At 47.7% G+C, this 19,875-nt stretch overlaps 1 protein-coding gene across 1 annotated transcript in view; it reads left to right on the plus strand.

Annotated features, from left to right (window-relative positions):
• Nucleotides 1–668: 668 nt before the first annotated feature.
• Nucleotides 669–19,875, plus strand: part of TSPOAP1 (TSPO associated protein 1) — a 53,486-nt gene continuing 34,279 nt past the window's right edge. The window contains exons 1-10 of the mRNA XM_060258841.1: nucleotides 669–761; nucleotides 4,361–4,444; nucleotides 6,173–6,262; nucleotides 9,116–9,238; nucleotides 11,174–11,278; nucleotides 12,149–12,199; nucleotides 13,665–13,685; nucleotides 15,318–15,513; nucleotides 17,176–17,417; nucleotides 19,285–19,394. Of these exons, the coding sequence (XP_060114824.1) occupies nucleotides 11,177–11,278; nucleotides 12,149–12,199; nucleotides 13,665–13,685; nucleotides 15,318–15,513; nucleotides 17,176–17,417; nucleotides 19,285–19,394 (722 nt within the window). The 5' untranslated portion in view covers nucleotides 669–761; nucleotides 4,361–4,444; nucleotides 6,173–6,262; nucleotides 9,116–9,238; nucleotides 11,174–11,176. The remainder of the gene's footprint in view (nucleotides 762–4,360; nucleotides 4,445–6,172; nucleotides 6,263–9,115; nucleotides 9,239–11,173; nucleotides 11,279–12,148; nucleotides 12,200–13,664; nucleotides 13,686–15,317; nucleotides 15,514–17,175; nucleotides 17,418–19,284; nucleotides 19,395–19,875) is intronic.

Raw genomic sequence — 19,875 nt, forward strand, 5'->3', positions numbered from 1 at the left:
CCGAAATGGCAGGTCAAAAACCCGGCTAATTTGAGAGGACGCTTGGGGACAGGGGATTATCACTTGTTCCCTCTGTCCTCTCTGGCAGTTTTGCTGACGTGGTTGTATTTTTAATTTTTTTGTGCTCATAAAGGTGCCCTGTGGCCTCTGAAAAGGACAAGGAGACGGTGTTATTTCAGGCGAATATATTCCCAGAGTACAAGAAGGGGCCGGTGTTACAGCTGTGCTGGAAGCCACACATTTGTTCAGTTCCTTGCCTCTTGCCCTTTTTAAATGTGTTTACTTGGAAGTAAATCCCACAGCTTGCAATGGGGATTTATTTCCAGGTAAGTATATTGAGGCCTACACCTTTTTTGACCCATCCCATTTACAGGCTCTTCTGACTGTTCTGTTGGTTTCCCCCCCCCATGATGTGGGCTAAATTCTGACATTCAGAGTCAATTCTGGGGCTGAGATCTGGTGAGCCCTGACTTTGTTTATGAATTCGTAGCCGCCTTTTTTCGACTCCAGGCAGGAGCTCGAGGCCTCTCGCACTGAAAGGACAGCAATGCATCATTCGAGGCAGGCCTGCATGTCTGCTGAGCTCTTGGCATTCCGAAAGAAGGGACCGGTTGCTCTGCTGCTCTCTGGAGCTCAGCTGAGAGTTCTCTTCTTTCCAGGCAGGTCCAGGAGCACCGGAGGCGTGTGATGGAGAAGAGGCCCTTCCTCTCAGGAAGGTGATCGCTGCCTCTCCTGAGATCAAACAGCAGATCCAGCAGCTGGTGAGTCCCCCCCCCTTTTTTTTAAAAGACTCATTTATTTTTAAAGTGAACAACTGGACCTTTTATCTGCAAAAAGAGAGTATTCTGATAGGCTGTTTAGCGGTGTTGTAGGGAGAAACCATGGTGAAGCATACATTTTGGCTGAAGGCTGACTCCCCTTGGCAGAATGCACATTTTTCAACCGTAGGGTGACTGCCCTTGGTATCTCTGGTTAAAGGTAGCAGGTGTCAGGGAAGCCTTTTTATGTCTGGAGACCCAGGAAAGCTGCTGCTTAAGAGTAGACTGTATTGGGCTGGTGATCTATATTGGGCTGGTAGGTACAGTGGTCTGACTTTGTACAAAGCAGCCTCATATGCTCATGTGCTATCCTGTTTTCATGGTCCGATTCACTGTTCCTTGCATGCCACTTCCTTATCCAGTTAGCTGTGCCTTATGCTCTCTGTTCAAAAGCAGAAGTTTCTTCGAGCGGTGCGAATTTGCAAGCTGCGTGTCTATGGTTTATCTGCGGCTGGCTTAATTATGCATTCTCTCGAGCACCCAGCCCACCCCCCATCATGCTTTCTGTTTTTCCAGGTCTCTCAATAATATTCTCAACCTCATTGCCTGTATGGGATATTGACCTACAACAATTCATAGATGGTTTGGGGGAGCTGAAAATTCTGGATTTTTTCATTGCCCCCTGCATTAGGAATACTAGCTGGATAGGTTGGGGTGGGTGGAAGGAATCATGCTTTCTCAGAGACAAAACAGTACAGTTGGGATTCTGGGAAAAGACAGTGTCTTTGAAATGGAAATTCTGCCACAAAGATCATTTTTATTTTAAGATTTTTTTTGTTGTGCCCTGGGGGCACCAAAATAGGAACAATGAAAAAAACCCAATATCAGAATTCTGTTTGGAAAAGTGTTTTGCTCATTACACTAATTTATCATCAGAGGACACTGAGAAACTCTTCCAATGTTTCCAATAAGTTAATGGAATGCTGGACTGTGGTCATAGTGTTCTGGAACAGTAAGACCACAGAAGGGATTTCTCCTTGTCTGTGTGCTGTTTATATCCTAAGGAATTATGGACTGTTGTTATAAATCACTGCTTATTTCTTGAAACAGCATGATGATAGATGTTTGTTCTTTATGATGACAGGGCCTTGTTAATAGTATATTCTCTTTCCATTTATGTGACAAGTTAAGCAAAACACATGGCTTATATTATAATAATATGGCAAGTTGGAACTTTTTATTTATATTCTGCTTGTCTGACTGAATTACAGATCAGGATATTTTTTATTTACAGCCCACGCCTCTTGCTGAATCAGTGTTAGATAGGTGCGATGTATTCCTCAAACAAAGAAATGCATTTTGTATACATGTATATTTATAGATTTCAAAAAATAGCATCAATATCAGTTTAAAACCACATGTGCACCAATAAGCTGGCAGCACAAAACCAGAATTTTCTTGCCACACATTAGATATCACAAGTCAACTTGGCAGCTCAGGCATAGAATCATAGAGTCACAGAGATGGAAGGGCCCAGACAGGCCATCTAGTCCAACCCCTTGCTCAGTGCAGGATCAACCTAGAGCAGGGGTAGCTAAACTTGCTTAACAAAGAGCCACATAGAATAAATGTCAGATGTCTGAGAGCCGCAAGACAAGAACATCAAATGTCTGAGAGCTGCAGGACAAGAATGTCAAATGTCTGAGAGCCACAAGACATGAACGTCAGATGTTTGAGAGAGGGAGGGAGGGGAAAGAAGGAAGGAAAAGATGGGGAGGTAGGAGGTAGGGAGACTTGGAAAGCAAGCAAGTTTAACTTTAAATGCTTTCTCCAAGTTGCCAGCCAACAGGGCAGTGGGGGCTTCAAGAGCCACACATGTGGCTCCCAAGCCACAGTTTGGTCACCCCTGACCTAGAGCATCTCCAACAAGTGTTTGTTAAGCTGCTGCTTAAAGCTGCCATTGGGGGGAGCTCACCACCTCCCTTGGTAGCTGATTCCACTGTTGAACAACTCTTATGGTAAAAACGTTTTTCCTAATATCAAACCGGTACCTTCCTGCCCATAGTTTAAACCCATTCTTGCAAGTCCTGTCCTCTGCTGCCAACAGGAACAACTCCCTGCCCTCCTCTAAGTGACAGCCCTTCAGATACTTCAAGAGAGCAATCCTGTCTCCCCTCAGCCTCCTCTTCTCCAGACTGAACATTCCAAAGTCCCTCAGCCTTTCCTCACAGGGCTTGATCATCCTTGTTACTCTCCTCTGCACCCACTCCATTCTGTCCACATCTTCCTTGAAGTGAGGCCTCCAGAACTGCGCACAATACTCCAGGCATAGCCTGACCAATGCAGCATACAGCAGGACTATGAAATCTTGCAGTTTGGATGTTATGCTTCTGTTGATACACCCCAAGATTGCATTAGCCTTTTTTGTTGCTGCATCACACTGGTTGCTCATATTTCACTTGTCCACCTGTACTCCCAAGATCTTTTTCGCACACACTGCTACTCCCATTAACACCACTGTTTACCCCACTAATCTTTCTGAAATAACATTTTTCTTAACGTCCTCTAATTTTAAACAGTCAAGCCATCTTGGTGAACCACTGTGGAAATGAAGGAAAGCCCTTCCTTTGAAACCCCAGCAAAGGCCCCGCTCCCTGCTTCTGTGATTCTGACAAGAACAGGGCTCAAAGCAGTCAGCTCTTAGATGAGTTTGCTAAAGGCGGGGGCAGTACATTCAAGGGAAGGCGTTTCCTCTAAACAAAAGCCAGTGAGGATCTCTTCATTCCATTTAGCACATTTTAAAAAAATCCGACCTTCCTCCTGGAACCTCACACGGCTCTCCCCTTCCATTTAATCCTTACAACAACCCTTCGAGGTAGATGAGGCTGATAGGGAATGACCGGCCCAAGGTCACCTAGTAAGTCTCTTGGCCAGCATGGAGTTGAAGCAAGGTCTTCCCAGTCCAAGCTCAGCTCTCTAACTGTGACATTGAATTATGCCCAGGAACCAATGATGTGCCAGAGCCGCTCTGTTAGTGCAGCTTGTGAGTGTTCTTATTGGCTCATTCCTGCTGTTACATGAGTCAACATGTCTTGAACGGATGGACATTTCCAGCAGTCTTCCAAGATGCCCAGGCTCCAAGTGGCAATCACTCAGTTGATTGCTGCAGGCCCAAATGGTTGTTAAGGTTCGCCAACTCCAGTTTGTGAAATCTCCACATTTAAATGTGGGGTGGAGCCTGGAAAGGGCAGGCTTTGAGGAAGGGAGGGACCTCAGCTGAGTATAATAGCATAGAGTCCACCCTCCAAAGCAGCCGTTTTCTCAAGGGGAACAGACTTCTGGCATCCATAGATCAATTATATTTTGGGGAGATGTCCAGACCCTGCCTGGATGCCGGCAAGCCTGGGCTGTACAGAAAGGTTCTGAGGAATCTTGAAAGCCTGGGTTTGATTCTTAAAAGGGAAGAGATCGGGGGGGGGGGGGGGGGGGCTGAAGTTCCTATGCTCTAAACAGGAGCTGTGGGCCATAATCTCAAGTGGGTGGTGGGTAATTGCAGAGCTGGTCTTGTGGCTGCCATACGCTCCCCATTTCTTTTCCGATAGGAGTCTGAGCTCAGAAAGAAGCGGAAACAGTGTGAAAACCTTGAACATGAAGTGAGGAAGAAGCACAAAAGATACGCGGAGCTTGTGAGTGATTCCCTGCTCGACACTCGCGGAGGGGTCCCCCGGGCTCTCTACACCCACTTTCTCAGACTGACGTCTAGGCCCAGAGGTGTTGGGTCACGGAGCCCAAAGTGGGGGAGTCACCCTCTTCTGTTGTTTTATTGATTGTTGCTGACCATCCTTGTTTATAATGTGTATTAGGTTGTTCCAAGCTGCTTCAGGCTCTATGGAGAGCAGGGCTAGGAATTTAAAGGCAACCAAATAGGAATGGGAGGTGTCCTCCCCCCAGCACTTTGGCAGGCGTAAAGTGGAAATCAGCTGTGTAGGATTCTCCAGCCTGATTCTTTGGTTCATGCATCACATTTTGTGAGGTGTACATACGATGCTGGAAATAGGAGTGTTGTGGCACCTTAACAACTCATAACATTGTAACCCAGCATAAGCTTTTGTGGACAAGAGCACACATCAACAAGTGCACGGGCACGCCATTGGGCACTCGTTCATAGCTTTGAACGTCGTGGCTGCAGTCCACGAAAGCTTTATACTGTGCTATGTATAAGGAGCCCCATGTACATTGAGCATCTTCTGCGCAGGCACACTCTCCCTCCTGCTCTGCTGCATGCTCTAGCAGGCCCGGTGCTAGGGGTTTCTCACGCCCCAGGCCGAACCCCACGCCCCTGCCCTGATGACATCACTGGCAGTGCATGCTGCCACCCCCCCTACCCGACTTCATTGAGGCTTTCCGAGCCTTGGGAAGCCTCGGCAAAGTCAGGAAGGCAGCGAGTCTGCTCAGAGCCGGGCTCTGAATGTGCTTGCTGCCATGTCCCCCCAACTTCGCTGAGGCTTCCCAAGCCTAAGCGAAGTCAGGAAGGCGGCAGGTGCGGGGCGTGAGGAGAGGGGGTACCTTGTGTTACCTCCAAGCCAGGGGCGCCCTAGGCAGCCACCTATTTGACCTATTCCCATGCGCCGGCCCTGCGCTCTGGCTTCGGCAGCACTTGAAGAACTGAGGGCAGGGGACACGGCTGCATGAGAGCAAGTGGTTCCTGGGTGGGAACATATTTCTGGCTCTGGTGAACAGTACCCTGTGGAAGCATTTAGCTGTTAGAACCTCCGCAATGGCAGGCATTTAGCTGTAAGAACCTCCGCAGTGGCAAGCCTGCTCATGCACAGCTCCCATGTGTGTCTGCACAGAAAATACTCAATAAGCAGTAGTTACAGGTAAGTGGAAGGTTGTTATCTGAATCTGTAGGGTTGATGAATAAAGAGATCTTCTCCATAACCATAAGATCCCAAGTTTTAACCTTCCACAATATTAAAGATCGTGATACAATCTTATTGGTCTTTAAGGTGTGCCACCAGATTCTTGCCTGTTTTCAGCGCAGCGTTCCTCGGGGACTGATATGAAATTGGGTCAACGTGAAAGCATTTTGGGGTGCAGCCCAGTGTTCCCTCTAAGCTGAGTGAGTGTGAGCTAGCTCACAGTTTTTTTTTAGTTTCTGGCTCACATTTTCTTATCTTAGCTCAAAAAAATGGCCCCAGAGCAAACTAATTTATGCAGCAGCTCACAACTTTAATGCCAGTAGCTCACAAAGTGAAATTTTTGCTCTCCGCAGCTTAGAGGGAGTATTTGCAGCCAAACCCTGGCCCCACAGCCCTCTCCTCCCACCCACACAATGTCCCTTGAGCCACGGAGAATACTTTTTCTGCCCCCTCCCTCAAAAGTCCTGGTTTTCTTTCCTCTCCCCTGGGCAGGAAATTCAGCTGCAGGAAGTGCGGAGTGATAATGCCCGGCTGTCTGAGGAGAATGCTGAGCTGCATAGGCAAGTGGAATGGACAGAAAAGGTAAGAGGTGTTTTTTCTTATCCCTATCACCACCACATCCTTCATTGAAGCATGAACTGAGCCATGTAAACCCTACACTGATAAAGAAAATGCCAACCCCTTGCCATATTCAGTGTGACTGAAAGCCACATTTCAGCTGAGAAAAGCTGGATTTCTGCCCTCTGTGTTAAAAAGGAAAAGATACAAGGGGTTTGGTTTGAAGGAAGGAAGACTTGGGGGTTTGGAATGCCCAGGAGATCATGGAATGGTCCCAAGCTAGGATCGGATGATATCTGTCTGGATGGGAGACCTGCTGAAAACTCGCCATGGATGCCCCCTTCTGGGATAAATACTGCATCCATAGAGTATTCCCTGTTTATGGGATAATGTCTCCAGGCATGTTGGAATGGAGTCAGTGCTACACTGAAGGCCAAACTAGATGAGATTTTAAAAAAGAGTTGGATCTGAAACTGCCCCAAGAGCGGCTGCATGCATGGAATGTTACATGCACACTCCAAAGAGTGGCATTCCCCCCTGGAGCCACAGTGTGGATGGGGGGGGTGAGGCAGGGACCCATGCTCCTGCCATGCTACAGCCCTGATCCAAGTTGGGCCCCTGAAGGGCTTTAAAGGAAGGTGTCTTGCAACCGCTGCATGCATCTGCAGGGAACGCGAGTCAGGTCTGCGGCTCATTTTAAAAAGTCTCATGTCATTTGTCCGGAGTTTAAAAGTTTTATTCATCCTGGCTTTTAAAGGCTGAACTGCTGTTTATCCACACACACATACACACCCCAGTGCTGTTTGGATTATTCATTACTGGTGGAGAGCAGAGCCGGATTAACAATTAGGCCAAGTAGGCACTGGCCTTTGGGCCCCCAAGCCTTTAGGGGGCCCAGGCTGGCTTTCCCCTCTGGTTTCCCCCCCTACTTGCAGCCCTCCCAGCCTGCAGGCACAGCCAGCAAATGAGCTGCTCTTTGCCCGACTTGCCTACTGCAGCTGCTGCTGGCATCTTTGCCAAGTTTGCTTCTCTCTGCCTCTCCCCTGCAGTTTTGTCAAAGGGGTTTTTGAGAAGGTGCCTGCAGGCTGCAGTGGGAACTGCAGGCAGTGGGGCGGGCACTCCGACTCTGAGATAATTTGCGAGGGGCCGCCCAAGATTTTGACTGCCTAGGGGCCTCCACAGAGTTTAATCCGGCACTGGTGGAGAGGGTTACCAAATGTGCTGGGATTTGGGAGCGGAGTCTGGGGAGGAGAGGGACCTCAGTGGGGCATAAAGGAATAGATTCCCTCCTCCAAACCAGCCATTTGCTCCGGGGGACCTAATACCTGCTGTTCTGTAATTTTGGGAGATCCCCAGGCGTTGTCTAGAAGTTGGCAATCCTAGGTGTGGATGTTGTTTTTAAGTACTCTCCCCACCCCTCTTTTTTGTGTGTAGTTTTTTGGGTTGCTGTAACTGGGTTTCATTCCGAAATTTTAATACTCAACATTGTAAGGTTGCTTGATACCTCAGAGAAGGTGGGAGAGAAATATTTGAAATAACTAAAAGAGAAGCATTTGAGGGAGAGGTGGTTGTGCGGTCTGAGTGACAAGGGAGTTCAGTCAAGAGAAAGCTGGAGAGAAGGCAGGCAGAGCAGAGCAAGCCCCAGAGCATTGCAATGCTGTAGCAATCTGTCAGTTACCAATTTAAAGCAAGAGGGGAGTTGTTTTGGCTGCAGTAGAAGAAGAAGAATTGCAGATTTATACCCCGCTCTTCTCCCTGAATCAGAGACTCAGAGCGGCTTACAATCTTCTATATCTTCCTCCCCCACAATAGACACGCTGTGAGATGCGTGGGGCTGGAGGGCTCTCACAGCAGCTGCCCTTTCAAGGACAACCTCTGCCAGAGCTATGGCTGACCCAAGGCCATTCCAGCAGGTGCAAGTGGAGGAGTGGGGAATCAAACCTGGTTCTCCCAGATAAGAGTCCTCACACTTAACCACTACACCAAACTGGTTCTCAATCAGATTCTAGTCTGGTGGCACCTTAGAGAGCAATCCAAGTTTGAGTTTTTGCGATACGTTTTGCCAGGGCCTTTTTTTTTAACAGGATCAACGGGAACACAGGTCCAGGTGTCAGGGGGTGTAGCCTAATATGCAAATGAGTTCCTGCTGGGTTTCCCCCACAAAAATCCCTGTGTGAAACAATGGTGGCATCTGGGGGTGTGGCCTAATATGCAGATGAGTTCCTGCTTGGCTTTTTCTACAAAAAAGCCCTGTGTATTGCAATATGAATGGTGCCTTTGTATCCTTTACAAGTACTCTCTGCAACACCCCTCCCCCCTTCTGACTAGAATAAAAGAAGTAAGAGATCTCCATTTCTGTTCATTTCTGACAAAGGGAGCTTTGACTCTTGTGAGCTGATACCCTGAAAGACTCTTGTTGGACTGTAAGGTGCTGCTGGGCTCCAATTTTAAAACAACAGAAGGAAGAGGAAATTGCAGGGGGCCAGAGTAGGGAAATCCACCCTGGGAAAGCCTTGCTGCTCCTGTGCTGAATTAGCAGCTGCAGCAGAAACAAGAAAACCACCTAATAGCACTGCTGCTTGGAAGGCACCAAACTGAAGAGCCAGCATGGCGTAGCACATAGAGTGTCAGACTAGGATCCTCGGAGACCGGGGTTCGAATCCCCACTTCCGTCATGGGAGCTCCCTGGGTGACTTCGGGCCTGTCACAAACTTTTGGCTTGGCCTACCTCACAGGGTTGCTATTTTGAGAATGTGGAGGAGAGGAGAAGAATGTTCTGAGCTGCCCTGATTCCTGACAGGGGAGACAAGCAGGACATAAATAAATAAATGCAAATCAGCTAATAGATGCAAACAACGGGCATCTCTCCTTGTGCAGGTTGAGTCTGAAAATGCTGACTTGAGGCTGCAGGTGGCCGTGGTGACGGAGGAACGGGATTCAGCTCTTCAGAAATCTCGGGAGCTCCAAAACAGGCTGGAGAGTCTTGGGCAGGCGTTGAAGGTTAGTAGAATCCCAAGCAGCTGGGGGGGGTGGGAGGGAAATGGTGGCTGGATTCACAGATGGTTGCCCAAAAACTTCAGTTGCCTTTCCCATTAGGTATCCATTCAGCTGGGGAACAGCGTCCTTCGTTACATTGACCATAGGCAATAGTGTGCTGCAACACATAATCATTCAGATCTGCATTGTGGAAATGGCCCTCTTACTTTTGCAAGTTACAGTGTGTTCCCTTGCATGTTTACTCAGAAGTAAACACCATTGCGTTTAATGGACTTCCCACTCAGGCAGCTCTGGATAGGACTGCATTCCAAACATGTGAGGCAGGCATATGGGAAGGAAGAAGTTTCTTTGCCAACACAGATTTTATATGTCCTGAACAACTCACTTAAACTAAAGAGTTTATAAAGACTTTGACAAAGTTTGAGAGTGGTATCGGTTAGTATGATGTGTGGATTTATTTCTATTGTCCCATTGGTCTCCTCTCATAAAGAGGTTTTGCACAGTCCTGTTTCCAAAACCTGCAAACCATGTTTCACCAAAGGCAGAGGCTGTGGCTCAGTGGTAGAGCATTTGCTTGGCATGCAGAAGGTCCCAGGTTTGATCCCTGGCATCTCCAGTTAAAAGGATCTGGCTTTAGGTGATAAGAACATAAGAGAAGCCATGTTGGATCAGGCCAATGGCCCATCCAGTCCAACACTCTGTATCACACAGTGGCCAAAAATTTATATATATTGGCCTGATCTAACATGGCTTATATATATGTGTGTGTATACACACACACACACACACACATATATATACACACTGTGGCTAATAGCCACTGATGGACCTCTGCTCCATATTTTTATCTAACCCCCTCTTGAAGCTGGCTATGCTTGTAGCCGCCACCACCTCCTGTGGCAGTGAATTCCACATGTTAATCACCCTTTGGGTGAAGAAGTACTTCCTTTTATCCGTTCTAAGCCGACTGCTCAGCAATTTCATTGAATGCCCACGAGTTCTTGTATTGTGAGAAAGGGAGAAAAGTACTTCTTTCTCTACCTTCTCCATCCCATGCATAATCTTGTAAACCTCTATCATGTCACCCCGCAGTCGACATTTCTCCAAGCTAAAGAGCCCCAAGCGTTTTAACCTTTCTTCATAGGGAAAGTGTTCCAAACCTGTAATCATTCTAGTTGCCCTTTTCTGCACTTTTTCCAATGCTATAATATCCTTTTTGAGGTACAGTGACCAGAATTGTACACAGTATTCCAAATGAGACCGCACCATCGATTTATACAGGGGCATTATGATACTGATGGGAAAGGCTTCCACCTAAGACCTTGGAGAGCCGCTGCCAGTCAGAGGAGACAGTACTGAGCTTGATGAGCCAGTGGTCTAATTTCGGTAAAAGGCAGCTTCATATATTCAAAGATCACCACTTGCTAAAGGAAATAGTCATGTGTTTGTGTGTGCATAACCCCCAGGAAGCAAAACCACTCTCCAATCCCTTGTGCTTCTTCTAAACACAGTGGTACGACAGCCAGCCTTTTATAAAAAGTATGTCACATATGAACACATGTGAAGCTGCCTTGTACTGAATCAGACCATCAAGATCAGTATTGTCTGCTCAGACTGGCAACAGCAGTCTCTCAGTTCAAGGTTGTCTTTCACATTACTGTATAGAATGCCAGAGATTGAATCTGTGACTTTTTTTCATGCAAAGTAAATGCTCTTCCATTGAGCCACAGCCTCTCCCCTGTTCCTTTCCCTTCTGGGCAAAAGCCTCATCCCTTCAATGGAATCATAACACAGACCACACCAGTCTCCAGACTGCAGGGACTAGATGAGCTCCGGGAGAGCTCTGTAGGGTGGCCTGTTTCTCACAGCTAGGGAAGGGGAGCCTAGATTTCCTGGGAGCAAGGTGTGGCTGGGTGTGTGACTTCTTTATTTCTCCAGCACATGAGAGATGTCGCAGAACGAAGGCAGCACCTGGAGCTGGAGCACGAGAAGGCCCTGCAGAACTTGCAAAAGAAGCAGGATGAAGTTCGACAACTCCAGCAGGTGAGAAAACCAGGCCAAGGGAAGCCCTTCTGCTTCTTGGAGATTGTGTGCACATGTATGATTCTCCCATCTCTTACTTGGCTCAGTGGAGGACAGTGGGATGGGGGGGCAGCAGTGTGACATCACTTCTGGGAAAACCTGCTTTTACCATTGAGTTTCTGGCAATTCCTAGAGAGGCATGATGTCACTTCTGGGTTTTTCCCAGTAATGACACCACACACAACAGACCCAATGGCCCTTTTTAGCTTTTTGTTTCTCCCTCTGTTACTCAGGTGGGAAGAAGGGCATGGGATTCCTTGCTCTCCAGCTTACAATTGAAGATGTGAAGCCTTGGGGGTGATGTATAGCTTTTTGAGGTAAACAGAGGTGTTTTGCCGGTGGAGGATTGCTGTGGCTCACTTCTCCAGGCATACCTGAGTGCCAGACACTGCAGTGCCTGACTGGCAAACGTGTGCATTCCTGTTCTTTGGGACTGAGCACAGCTATAATCTTCTGGCTGCCCCACCTTCTGCCAGGCTAGTGGCCATTGTGAAGACTGCTGTCTTTCACAAGTTGGGAAGTAGGGAGGTGTAAAAGGTTTAGGAATGCCTCTTTCATATAGTGTTTAGCACACAACCACTGCATCACACCAGGGCTTTTTTTGTAGCAGGAGCTCCTTTGCATATTAGGCCACACCTTGCTGATGTAGCCAATCCTCCTGGAGCTTACAGTAGGCCCTGTACGAAGAGCCCTGTAAGCTCTTGGAGGATTGGCTACACGAGCAGGGTGTGGCCTAATATGCAAAAGAGTCCCTGCTACTAAAAAAGCCCTGCATCACACTAAGTGTTGAGCAGGAGGAGGATTCTAACTGTTGTTTGCTCTCGGATCCAGGCCCAGGCTGAAGCGCAGAAGGAGCATGAAGGAGCAGTGCAACTCTTAGAGGTAAGGAGAGAACAGGGGAAAGAGGGCCAGCCGTGAAACAGGGCACAAAGGGTGCAAAGCCCCTCTTCTTCCTTGAGGATGAAGTGAGCAGGGCTCATATTTCTAGGCAGAGCCTCACCTTGAGGTGGAGGCTTTCAAGCTGTGCCAGCTCTCAAGGCATGCTGTTGTCTACCATGGGATTTGGGCCATAACCACAGGGAGCTTGAGGGGTCTTCCTGCTCCAGCGCCCTCCCTGAATTTTCAGCCTTCGTTAAAGTTAAGCCCATAGTCCCTTTTACCTCTGAGGACCTCGGGGGAAATCTGCAGGTTGTCCTCTCCCCAATTGGCTGGTGATTCTGATTCTGCCCCTTCATTGTTCTGGCCAATAATTAAAAAAGCACTGGGGTGATCACAGCTGAAATAATAACACAATACCAAATAAATGAAAAACAAGTGAAACCAATAAAAAGGGCAATAAAAACATGCTCGGGCATAAAAGCGGCACCAGACAAAGTCTAAATTATATTGCTAAAACAGTCCTCCAGCTCAGAACAGACCATAAAACAGCTTGCAGATACTTTGAAAAAAAATTTTTGTTGAAAGCCTGGGTAAAATAGGAAATGGTTTGGCCTAAAGGAAAGGGAGGTAGTCGGCAGATGTGCTTCAAGGGGGGAGGACTTTCTAAAGGTGATCTGGTACTTCTAGATTCGGTACAAGAAAAGAAGTGATGTGAGACCTGACTCCTCAGAGTCAAACCAGATGAAATGTCGAAAGTTCTATGATGGCCATTGTGGTTTTGTCTCTTGGGAAACAGGAATCGGATTAGGGTGCTATTATATTATTATAGTGCTAGGAAATGAACTGGGTATTGGAATATGTTCCTTTCAAGGAAAGGCCAGAGATTTGGAGGCCTTGGTTTTAAGAGAAGACAACCAAGAGTTAGGGGAACACAATAGAGGTTTATGGTATCATGTGTGGAGAAAGTGGATAGAGAGGAACTTTTCTCCCATAACTCTGGATTTCCAGAGCATCCAACAAAATTGATGGATAGGATGGGGGGAAAGGAGCCTTTCTTCACTTGTCAAATAATTAAACTGTGGGATTCACTGCCAAGGAGATGTAGTAGCACCATTTTGTTTGTCTTTGAAAGGAAAAACCAGTGGAGGGCGAGTCCATCAATGGCTCATAGCCACGGTGATAAAATGAAATTTTCATGTTCTGAATACCAGTGCTGGGGGAAGGGCAGTTCTAGGAGATGCTTTCACCTCAGCATTCAGCTTATAGACCTCCTGGGGGTATCTCTTTGGCTGCTCTGGGAATGGGACGTTGGAGTAGACCAGCCATGTCTGCCCTTGCGCTCTTACATCCTTCAGCAGCTGTTACAGAGTCCTCCCTCAGAGGAGTTGTCAGGATCTGGGGATAAAGAGAATACTTTTTCATGTTTGACAGTATTTCTCTGCTTGATTTTTTTCATTGTTTCCAACAGAGTACCTTGGATTGCATGCAGGTATTGCTGATTTTACCCTGCAGTGAACTTTTCCTTTCCCCCTTTCCCCCAAATCCTGTCTGTAGGACTTGCCAGGATGAGATTTGGAATAGAGAAATGTGAAATTCCCAGAAATGTTGAAGGGGCAGGGGCAGGAAATAAAATATAGCAAGGGTTTCTTGCATTCTGGATTTCTCAGTTCCAGAGTTAACAGGAGTGTCAGCCGTGCAGAACAAGAGCAAGCTTTCAAGACAAACAGGTCTGTTCTTCAAGTGAAATGTTAAAAAAACAAAGCAATATGCTTTATTGATACACAGTTTTATTCTTTTTGAACATGCGTGAAAGCAGTATAAAAATATTTTCAGCAAAGAATCTTTGGGCTGTATGTCCGCTAGTATTCAAAACTCAGATACCCCAGTACTTAATGCATTGTTTCAATTTAGAGATAATACTATATAAAATGAACAGATTTAGAACTGATTAAAAACAAACCCTCATGGGTATAGAGAAAATGATATGCAGTTACAGGATCAGACAAGTTAAGAACAGGAGAAGAGCCACACTGGATCTTTCTTTTTAATGTGCCCTTTTATGATATGCAGATTGGTTGGCTGGCTTGAGCTACCTATACTGCTTTATCATACATTCCTTGCTTTAGCCAGGCAGCTCTAGCCTGGGATGTCTTACTTGCTCTTGCTCTTGCTCTATGTGGCATGTACAAATGAAGATGGTGTCTGTTCCTTTAGTTGGTGTCTGAAGCGTTACATGAATGTGTGGAAGAACTTATAATGCGATTATGATACCCGTCATTTTGCCTTTCCTCTTTCCCAGTACTTGACATTAATAGTTCATGTGCAGTCTGTATGTGCGTTCTGTTGAACGTTAAAACCTCACAAGATCTACACTTGCTTTTTTGGGAAGTGGCTTCTTGTCCTCTCACTGGTTTTATGTGTGACTATTACCCAGCTTTTCCCATCCTGATCTCTGTTCTTGCACAATTCTTTCACTTTTTTCCAGGCTTGCAAAATTTCAGTCTGCTCGTATGCATATTTGCCAGTTCTGTCTTCCAGAGAAATCTCTTTATGATTTTAAAAGAGTAATCTTTTAAAGGTGTCTCATCTCTGCCCACACTCAGTTTCAGAGATGTCCCACTACACCTTTCTTGGGGTTAGTGGGGTTGGCCCTGGTGGGGCATGTCCCTCTTTTGCTGATTCCTAGTGTGTGTCCTTCAAATAGGATGCAACATGTAAATCACATGACTTGTGACAGCCAATGAAATGTAGTGTTTAGAACTTTAGGGGAAACCTGGGCTCGTATCCCGACTTTGCCATGAAGCTGATGGTGTCGGATGAGTCACTCTCTCAGCCTAGCCTACCTCACAGGGTTGTGAAGGGAAAGAGAGGAGAATCAGCTGTGTCTCCCTGAGATTCTTGGAAGATGGGAGGGAGAACAGCTTGATACAGAGTTAATGAAAGCCATAAAAATTAATGAAACTTGAGGTTCCCAGTAGTGGTCTGTGTGACCTCTGGGCAGCCCCTCGGGCTGTGAATTTAAACTAGAGAACCTTCAAGTCCCTCTTCCAAATGTGTGATCCAAGACCCACCTCTCCATGTCGCTTATTTCCTCCTTCTGCCATCCCTCCGGACTCCCCAGGACCGTGTGAGAGAGCTGGAGGATCAGTGTCGAAGCCACACAGAACAGTTTAACTTCCTCTCTCAAGAGCTCAGACGTTTCCAGCTGCAAACCGGGAAAAGCAGTCTTCGCTCATCCTCCCCCTCAGTGGCTTCTGAGGTCCCCCTCACCACCTGCTCGACATCTCCACAGCTCCCAGACAGCCACAAAGAGAAAGGTGAGAGAGCAAAGTCGTAGCGTCACCAATGCACAGCAGTGCTAACGTGTAGCCGCATTGACAGCACGTGTCACCCATCATGTCCTTCTCTACCCTTGCTTGTTGCATCACCTTTTCTTCTTTTTTTTTGTGGATGGGATTCTGAATCAAACTTTAAACCAAGAGATTGTGATTGTTCCCATCCAAATTCTAGCCTGCACCTTAGCACAGTCTCTCACTTGGTGGAAGCGATCAGTAGGTGCAGACACTGGCTTCTTCTGAACACTGGCCAATCTGGTGTAGTGGTTAAGAATGCAGACTCTAATCTGGGAGAACCAGGTTTGATTCCCCACTCCTCCACACGCAGCTGCTAAGTGACCTTGGGCCAGCCACAGTTCTCTCAGAGCTCTCTCAGCCCCACCTACCACACAGTCACAGGGTGTCTGTTGTGGGGACAGAAAGGGCAAGGAGATTGTAAGCTGCTCTGAGATGCCAAGTGAAGGGTGGGGTATAAATCCTCATTCTCCTCCTCCTTCCTTAGAAATGGAATATGTAAATTGGCAGCTGACTTATGGTGGCGTCACATGATTTTCAAGGCAACAGACGAACAAAAGGGATTTGCCATCGCCTGCTTCTGCAGAGCAACCCTGGGCTTCCTTGGTGGTCTCCCATCCAAGTACCAACCAGGGCCGACCCTGCTTAGATTCTGAGGTCTGATGAGATCGGGTAGTTTGAGCCAGCCAGCTCAGAGACCTTATGAAGGATACCTTCATTTGATCATTGTTTTCTGGCGTGCTGGCAACGTGAGCGGTTCCCTCTCTGCTAGTGGGATGGAGGGATGCCCCTTAAGGCTCCGCTTTGAATTTCTTTGGTGTAAATAAAATAATCCAGAAGGAGAAACCCTGACCTGGATAGCCCAGGCAAACCCAATCTTGTCAGTTCTCGGAAGCTAAATAGAACGGACTTGGCCAGTATTTGAATGAAGAAGAAGAAGATATTGGATTTATATCCCGCTCTCCACTCCGAAGAGTCTCAGAGCGGCTCACAATCTCCTTTACCTTCCTCCCCCACAACAGATGCCCTGTGAGGTGGGTGGGGCAGAGAGGACTCCCACAGCAGCTGCCCTTTCAAGGACAACCTCTGCCAGAGCTATGGCTGACCCAAGGCCATGCCAGCAGGTGCAAGTGGAGGAGTGGGGAATCAAACCCGGTTCTCCCAGATAAGAGTCCGCACACTTAACCACTAAACCAAACTAGCTCTCCTATGGAGAGACCTCCTTGGAATACCAGAGCTGGGAGGTGGAAGTAGGCTTTATCCAGCTACCTCTCTGAATATCCTCCAGGCCCCCAGTATGGGTCAATCACTAGTAATCACCATGACTTCCAGGTGCAGATAGACACACGCACACACAAACACATGCACATTAAAAAAACCACAAAAATACCAAATAATCCAGAAGGAGGAGACAAGGTTTAGAAATCTGGTTATCTTCCTGAATGATGGATAGCTGCTTTTTAGTAGAGTTTCAAGCCTGTTGCTTATGGCGCCTGCCTTCTTCTGCCTTGTGGGAGAGCAATTTCGTGCTTCTGGCTTCAGTTAAAGCCGCCTTTTGAATACTCTTGTTGATTCCTTCCCTTTTGCTTGGCCTTTCTGCCCAGAGTAACGCACGGCATTTGGTTTCAGATCCAGAGATTGTCCCTGTGGCTCCCCAGTGCAGCAGGAAGGGCCACAATGAAGGGTCTGAAGACTTCTCTCCCTTGGCACTCCGACATGCCGATCCCTCGCCACCCGCTGTCTCCAGAAGTCTGGATTCAAGCACCCCTTCTGTCGCCTCAAAGAAGCTGGTCAGGAAACCAGAGTCCCAGTCCAACTCCTCGAAATCGGAGTCCATGCACAACAGTTCCAAATCCTGCGCCACCCCTGAGGTTAGCTGTGGGTGCAGAGAGGGAGTTCCTGCTTTTAAGAACATAAACGGCATTCCTTAAGCATACGCAGAGTGCTTTTGCCTCAAGGAGAGCAAATATGTATCTGGTGATAGAAGGTGCCATCAGGTCACAGCCCACTTATGGCAATTCCCAGGGTTTTCAAGGCAAGAGGCAAACAGAGGTGGGTTGCCATTGCCTGCCTCTGCATAGCAACCCTGGAATTCTTTGGTGGTCCTCCAGCCGAGGACTAAGCAGAACTTACTTTGCTTAGCTTCTGAGAGCTGAAAGATCAAGCTAGCCTGGGCTGTCCAGGTCAGGACAGACGTCCACATCACTTAATAACGTTTTTCAAGACTGGCAGCTTACTGGAAATGTGCCAAGATCTCAGGGCTAAGAGCTGACCGTGAGTTTGATGTGGCCTGGGCCGTCCAGAGAAAGCGATTTAAAATTAGTGGCACAAAACACGCACAGAGGGCTTCCCGCTCGTTAAGGGAACCAGCTTCTCTTTTGAGAAAACAGTGGATCGAAGGGCTCAGATCCACAATACAGCTGATGCTTTTTGGGTCGGGGTGGACGGCCCAGCTCATAGTTGGAATACCTCAGTGAGAATTCATCTTAAGTAGCGCTGATTCTTTTATTGTTGCAAGAGAGTGCTGCGAAGGGCGAAGGAGTTTCCTGTTTCCCTCTCATCCTGCTCTCACGAGCGAAAAGGGCTGGGTGGGTCTTTTTGCATGTTTTCTCTGGCTTCCCATGCCCTAGGAAGGAGACGTGGATCCAGAGAAAAGGAACAACAAGCTCCCCTGCTCGCCACGTGATAGCAGTCCTCCAAGGACTCAGCAGGGCATCCTCCGCCCGCCCTCCAGCCTCTGCTCTGATGGGCATACCTCTAAGCTGAGCTAGTGTGAGCCAGCTCACTGCTTTCTTAGCCTCTGGCTCGCACATTTTTGTCTTAGCTTAGGAAGGATGGCCCCAGAGCAAATGAATTTGTGCAGTAGCTCATAATTTTAATGCCAGTAGCTCACAAAGTAGAATTTTTGCTCACGAGACTCCACAGCTTAGAGGGAGTATGTTCCGTTTTCTTGGAAAGGGAGCCAAAAGCGGCCACCTGGGGCTATTTGAAGTTGGGGGAATGGCCGGGGCCGGGGGAGGGGCTTGAGAGCCAGTTTGGTGTACTGGTTAAGTGCACAGACTCTTTTCCTGGAGAACCAGGTTTGGTTCCCCCACTCCTCCACTTGCAGCTGCTGGAATGGCCTTGGGTTAGCTATAGCTCTCGCAGAGCTGTCCTTGAAAGGGCAGCTTCTGTGAAAGCTTTCTCACAACCACCTACTACACAGGGTGTCTGTTGTAGGGGAGGAAGGTAAAGGAGATTGTAAGCCACTCTGAGATTCAGGGTGAAGGGTGGGGTATAAATCCAGTATCAACTTCTCCTTCTCTCCCCCAGTTCCTGAACTGAGACCTGTGCACCTGTGAATAAATTTCTTATGCAACTCCCAGAGCTCTTCTGTCCAGAGGACCTATGGCTGGGGACTCAAGGGCTTTGTAATGCCTGAGCCCTGGTCCCTCCCCATAAGGAACTGCCTTGGGCAGAGTCAGACCATTGCTGCACCAAGCTTGATATTGTTGTTCTGAGCCACAGCCTTTCCTCCTGCATATGGTTGGTCTCCTATCCCTCTGTACCAAAAACTGGCCATGAAAAGGAAACTGCTGTTAGTTGGAGCAGAAACTCCAGTGTGAGACAAAGCAAGAATCAGCCTTAGCCTAAGAGAGAACCTGATGTCTCCTCTTGTGAATCAGTTGCCCACATCTAACTAAGCCCTTTGGTCTTTCCTCCCCCTGCCCTCCTTCAACTCCTGCTGTCTTGCCTTAGTTGGACACGGCCAGTGAGATGGAAGAGCTGGACATTGATAGCGTCTCGCTGATTCCAGAGCTGGATCACCAGAGTCCAGTGAAGCTCCACGTCTTTCTAGTGCGGTACAGGTACCATCATCAGGGCCATTGGGATGCATAAACTCTCATCTTCCCTGTCTTTGGGGGCTGCTGTATTGGAGAAGAGCATGCGGTTGCTCCAAATAATTGGCATAGCTCTGTGGATGGGCTTTGCTTCCTTCCAGGACCTCCTCCATCTCCCTGTTCATGCCCAGGAAGGGACTTTTCCCCAGGTGGTATTAGCTAGTGACTGTGTGGTAGTTGTCTTTCCCCTGCAACACATGACTTTGGCATGTGAAGCTACTTCCTCTTCATCCACTTCCTGTTCACTGGTAGTTCTGCAGCCTGGGTTGATCGGAATGCCAATGGCAGATGGACTGCCCTGACATTCAGCAGGTGGACTTCGGACTGGTTGACATTTTCACCTCAGGCTTGAATAACTTCTGATGTGGAGTGGTGACCGGCACCCACACCTGTCTTAGATATAATGCCACAGAGTAAAGGTTCATGTCATAGCCACCCAAGAGTACCA

Source organism: Heteronotia binoei, chromosome 18, assembly GCF_032191835.1.
Source record: "Heteronotia binoei isolate CCM8104 ecotype False Entrance Well chromosome 18, APGP_CSIRO_Hbin_v1, whole genome shotgun sequence".
Lineage (NCBI taxonomy): Eukaryota > Metazoa > Chordata > Lepidosauria > Squamata > Gekkonidae > Heteronotia > Heteronotia binoei.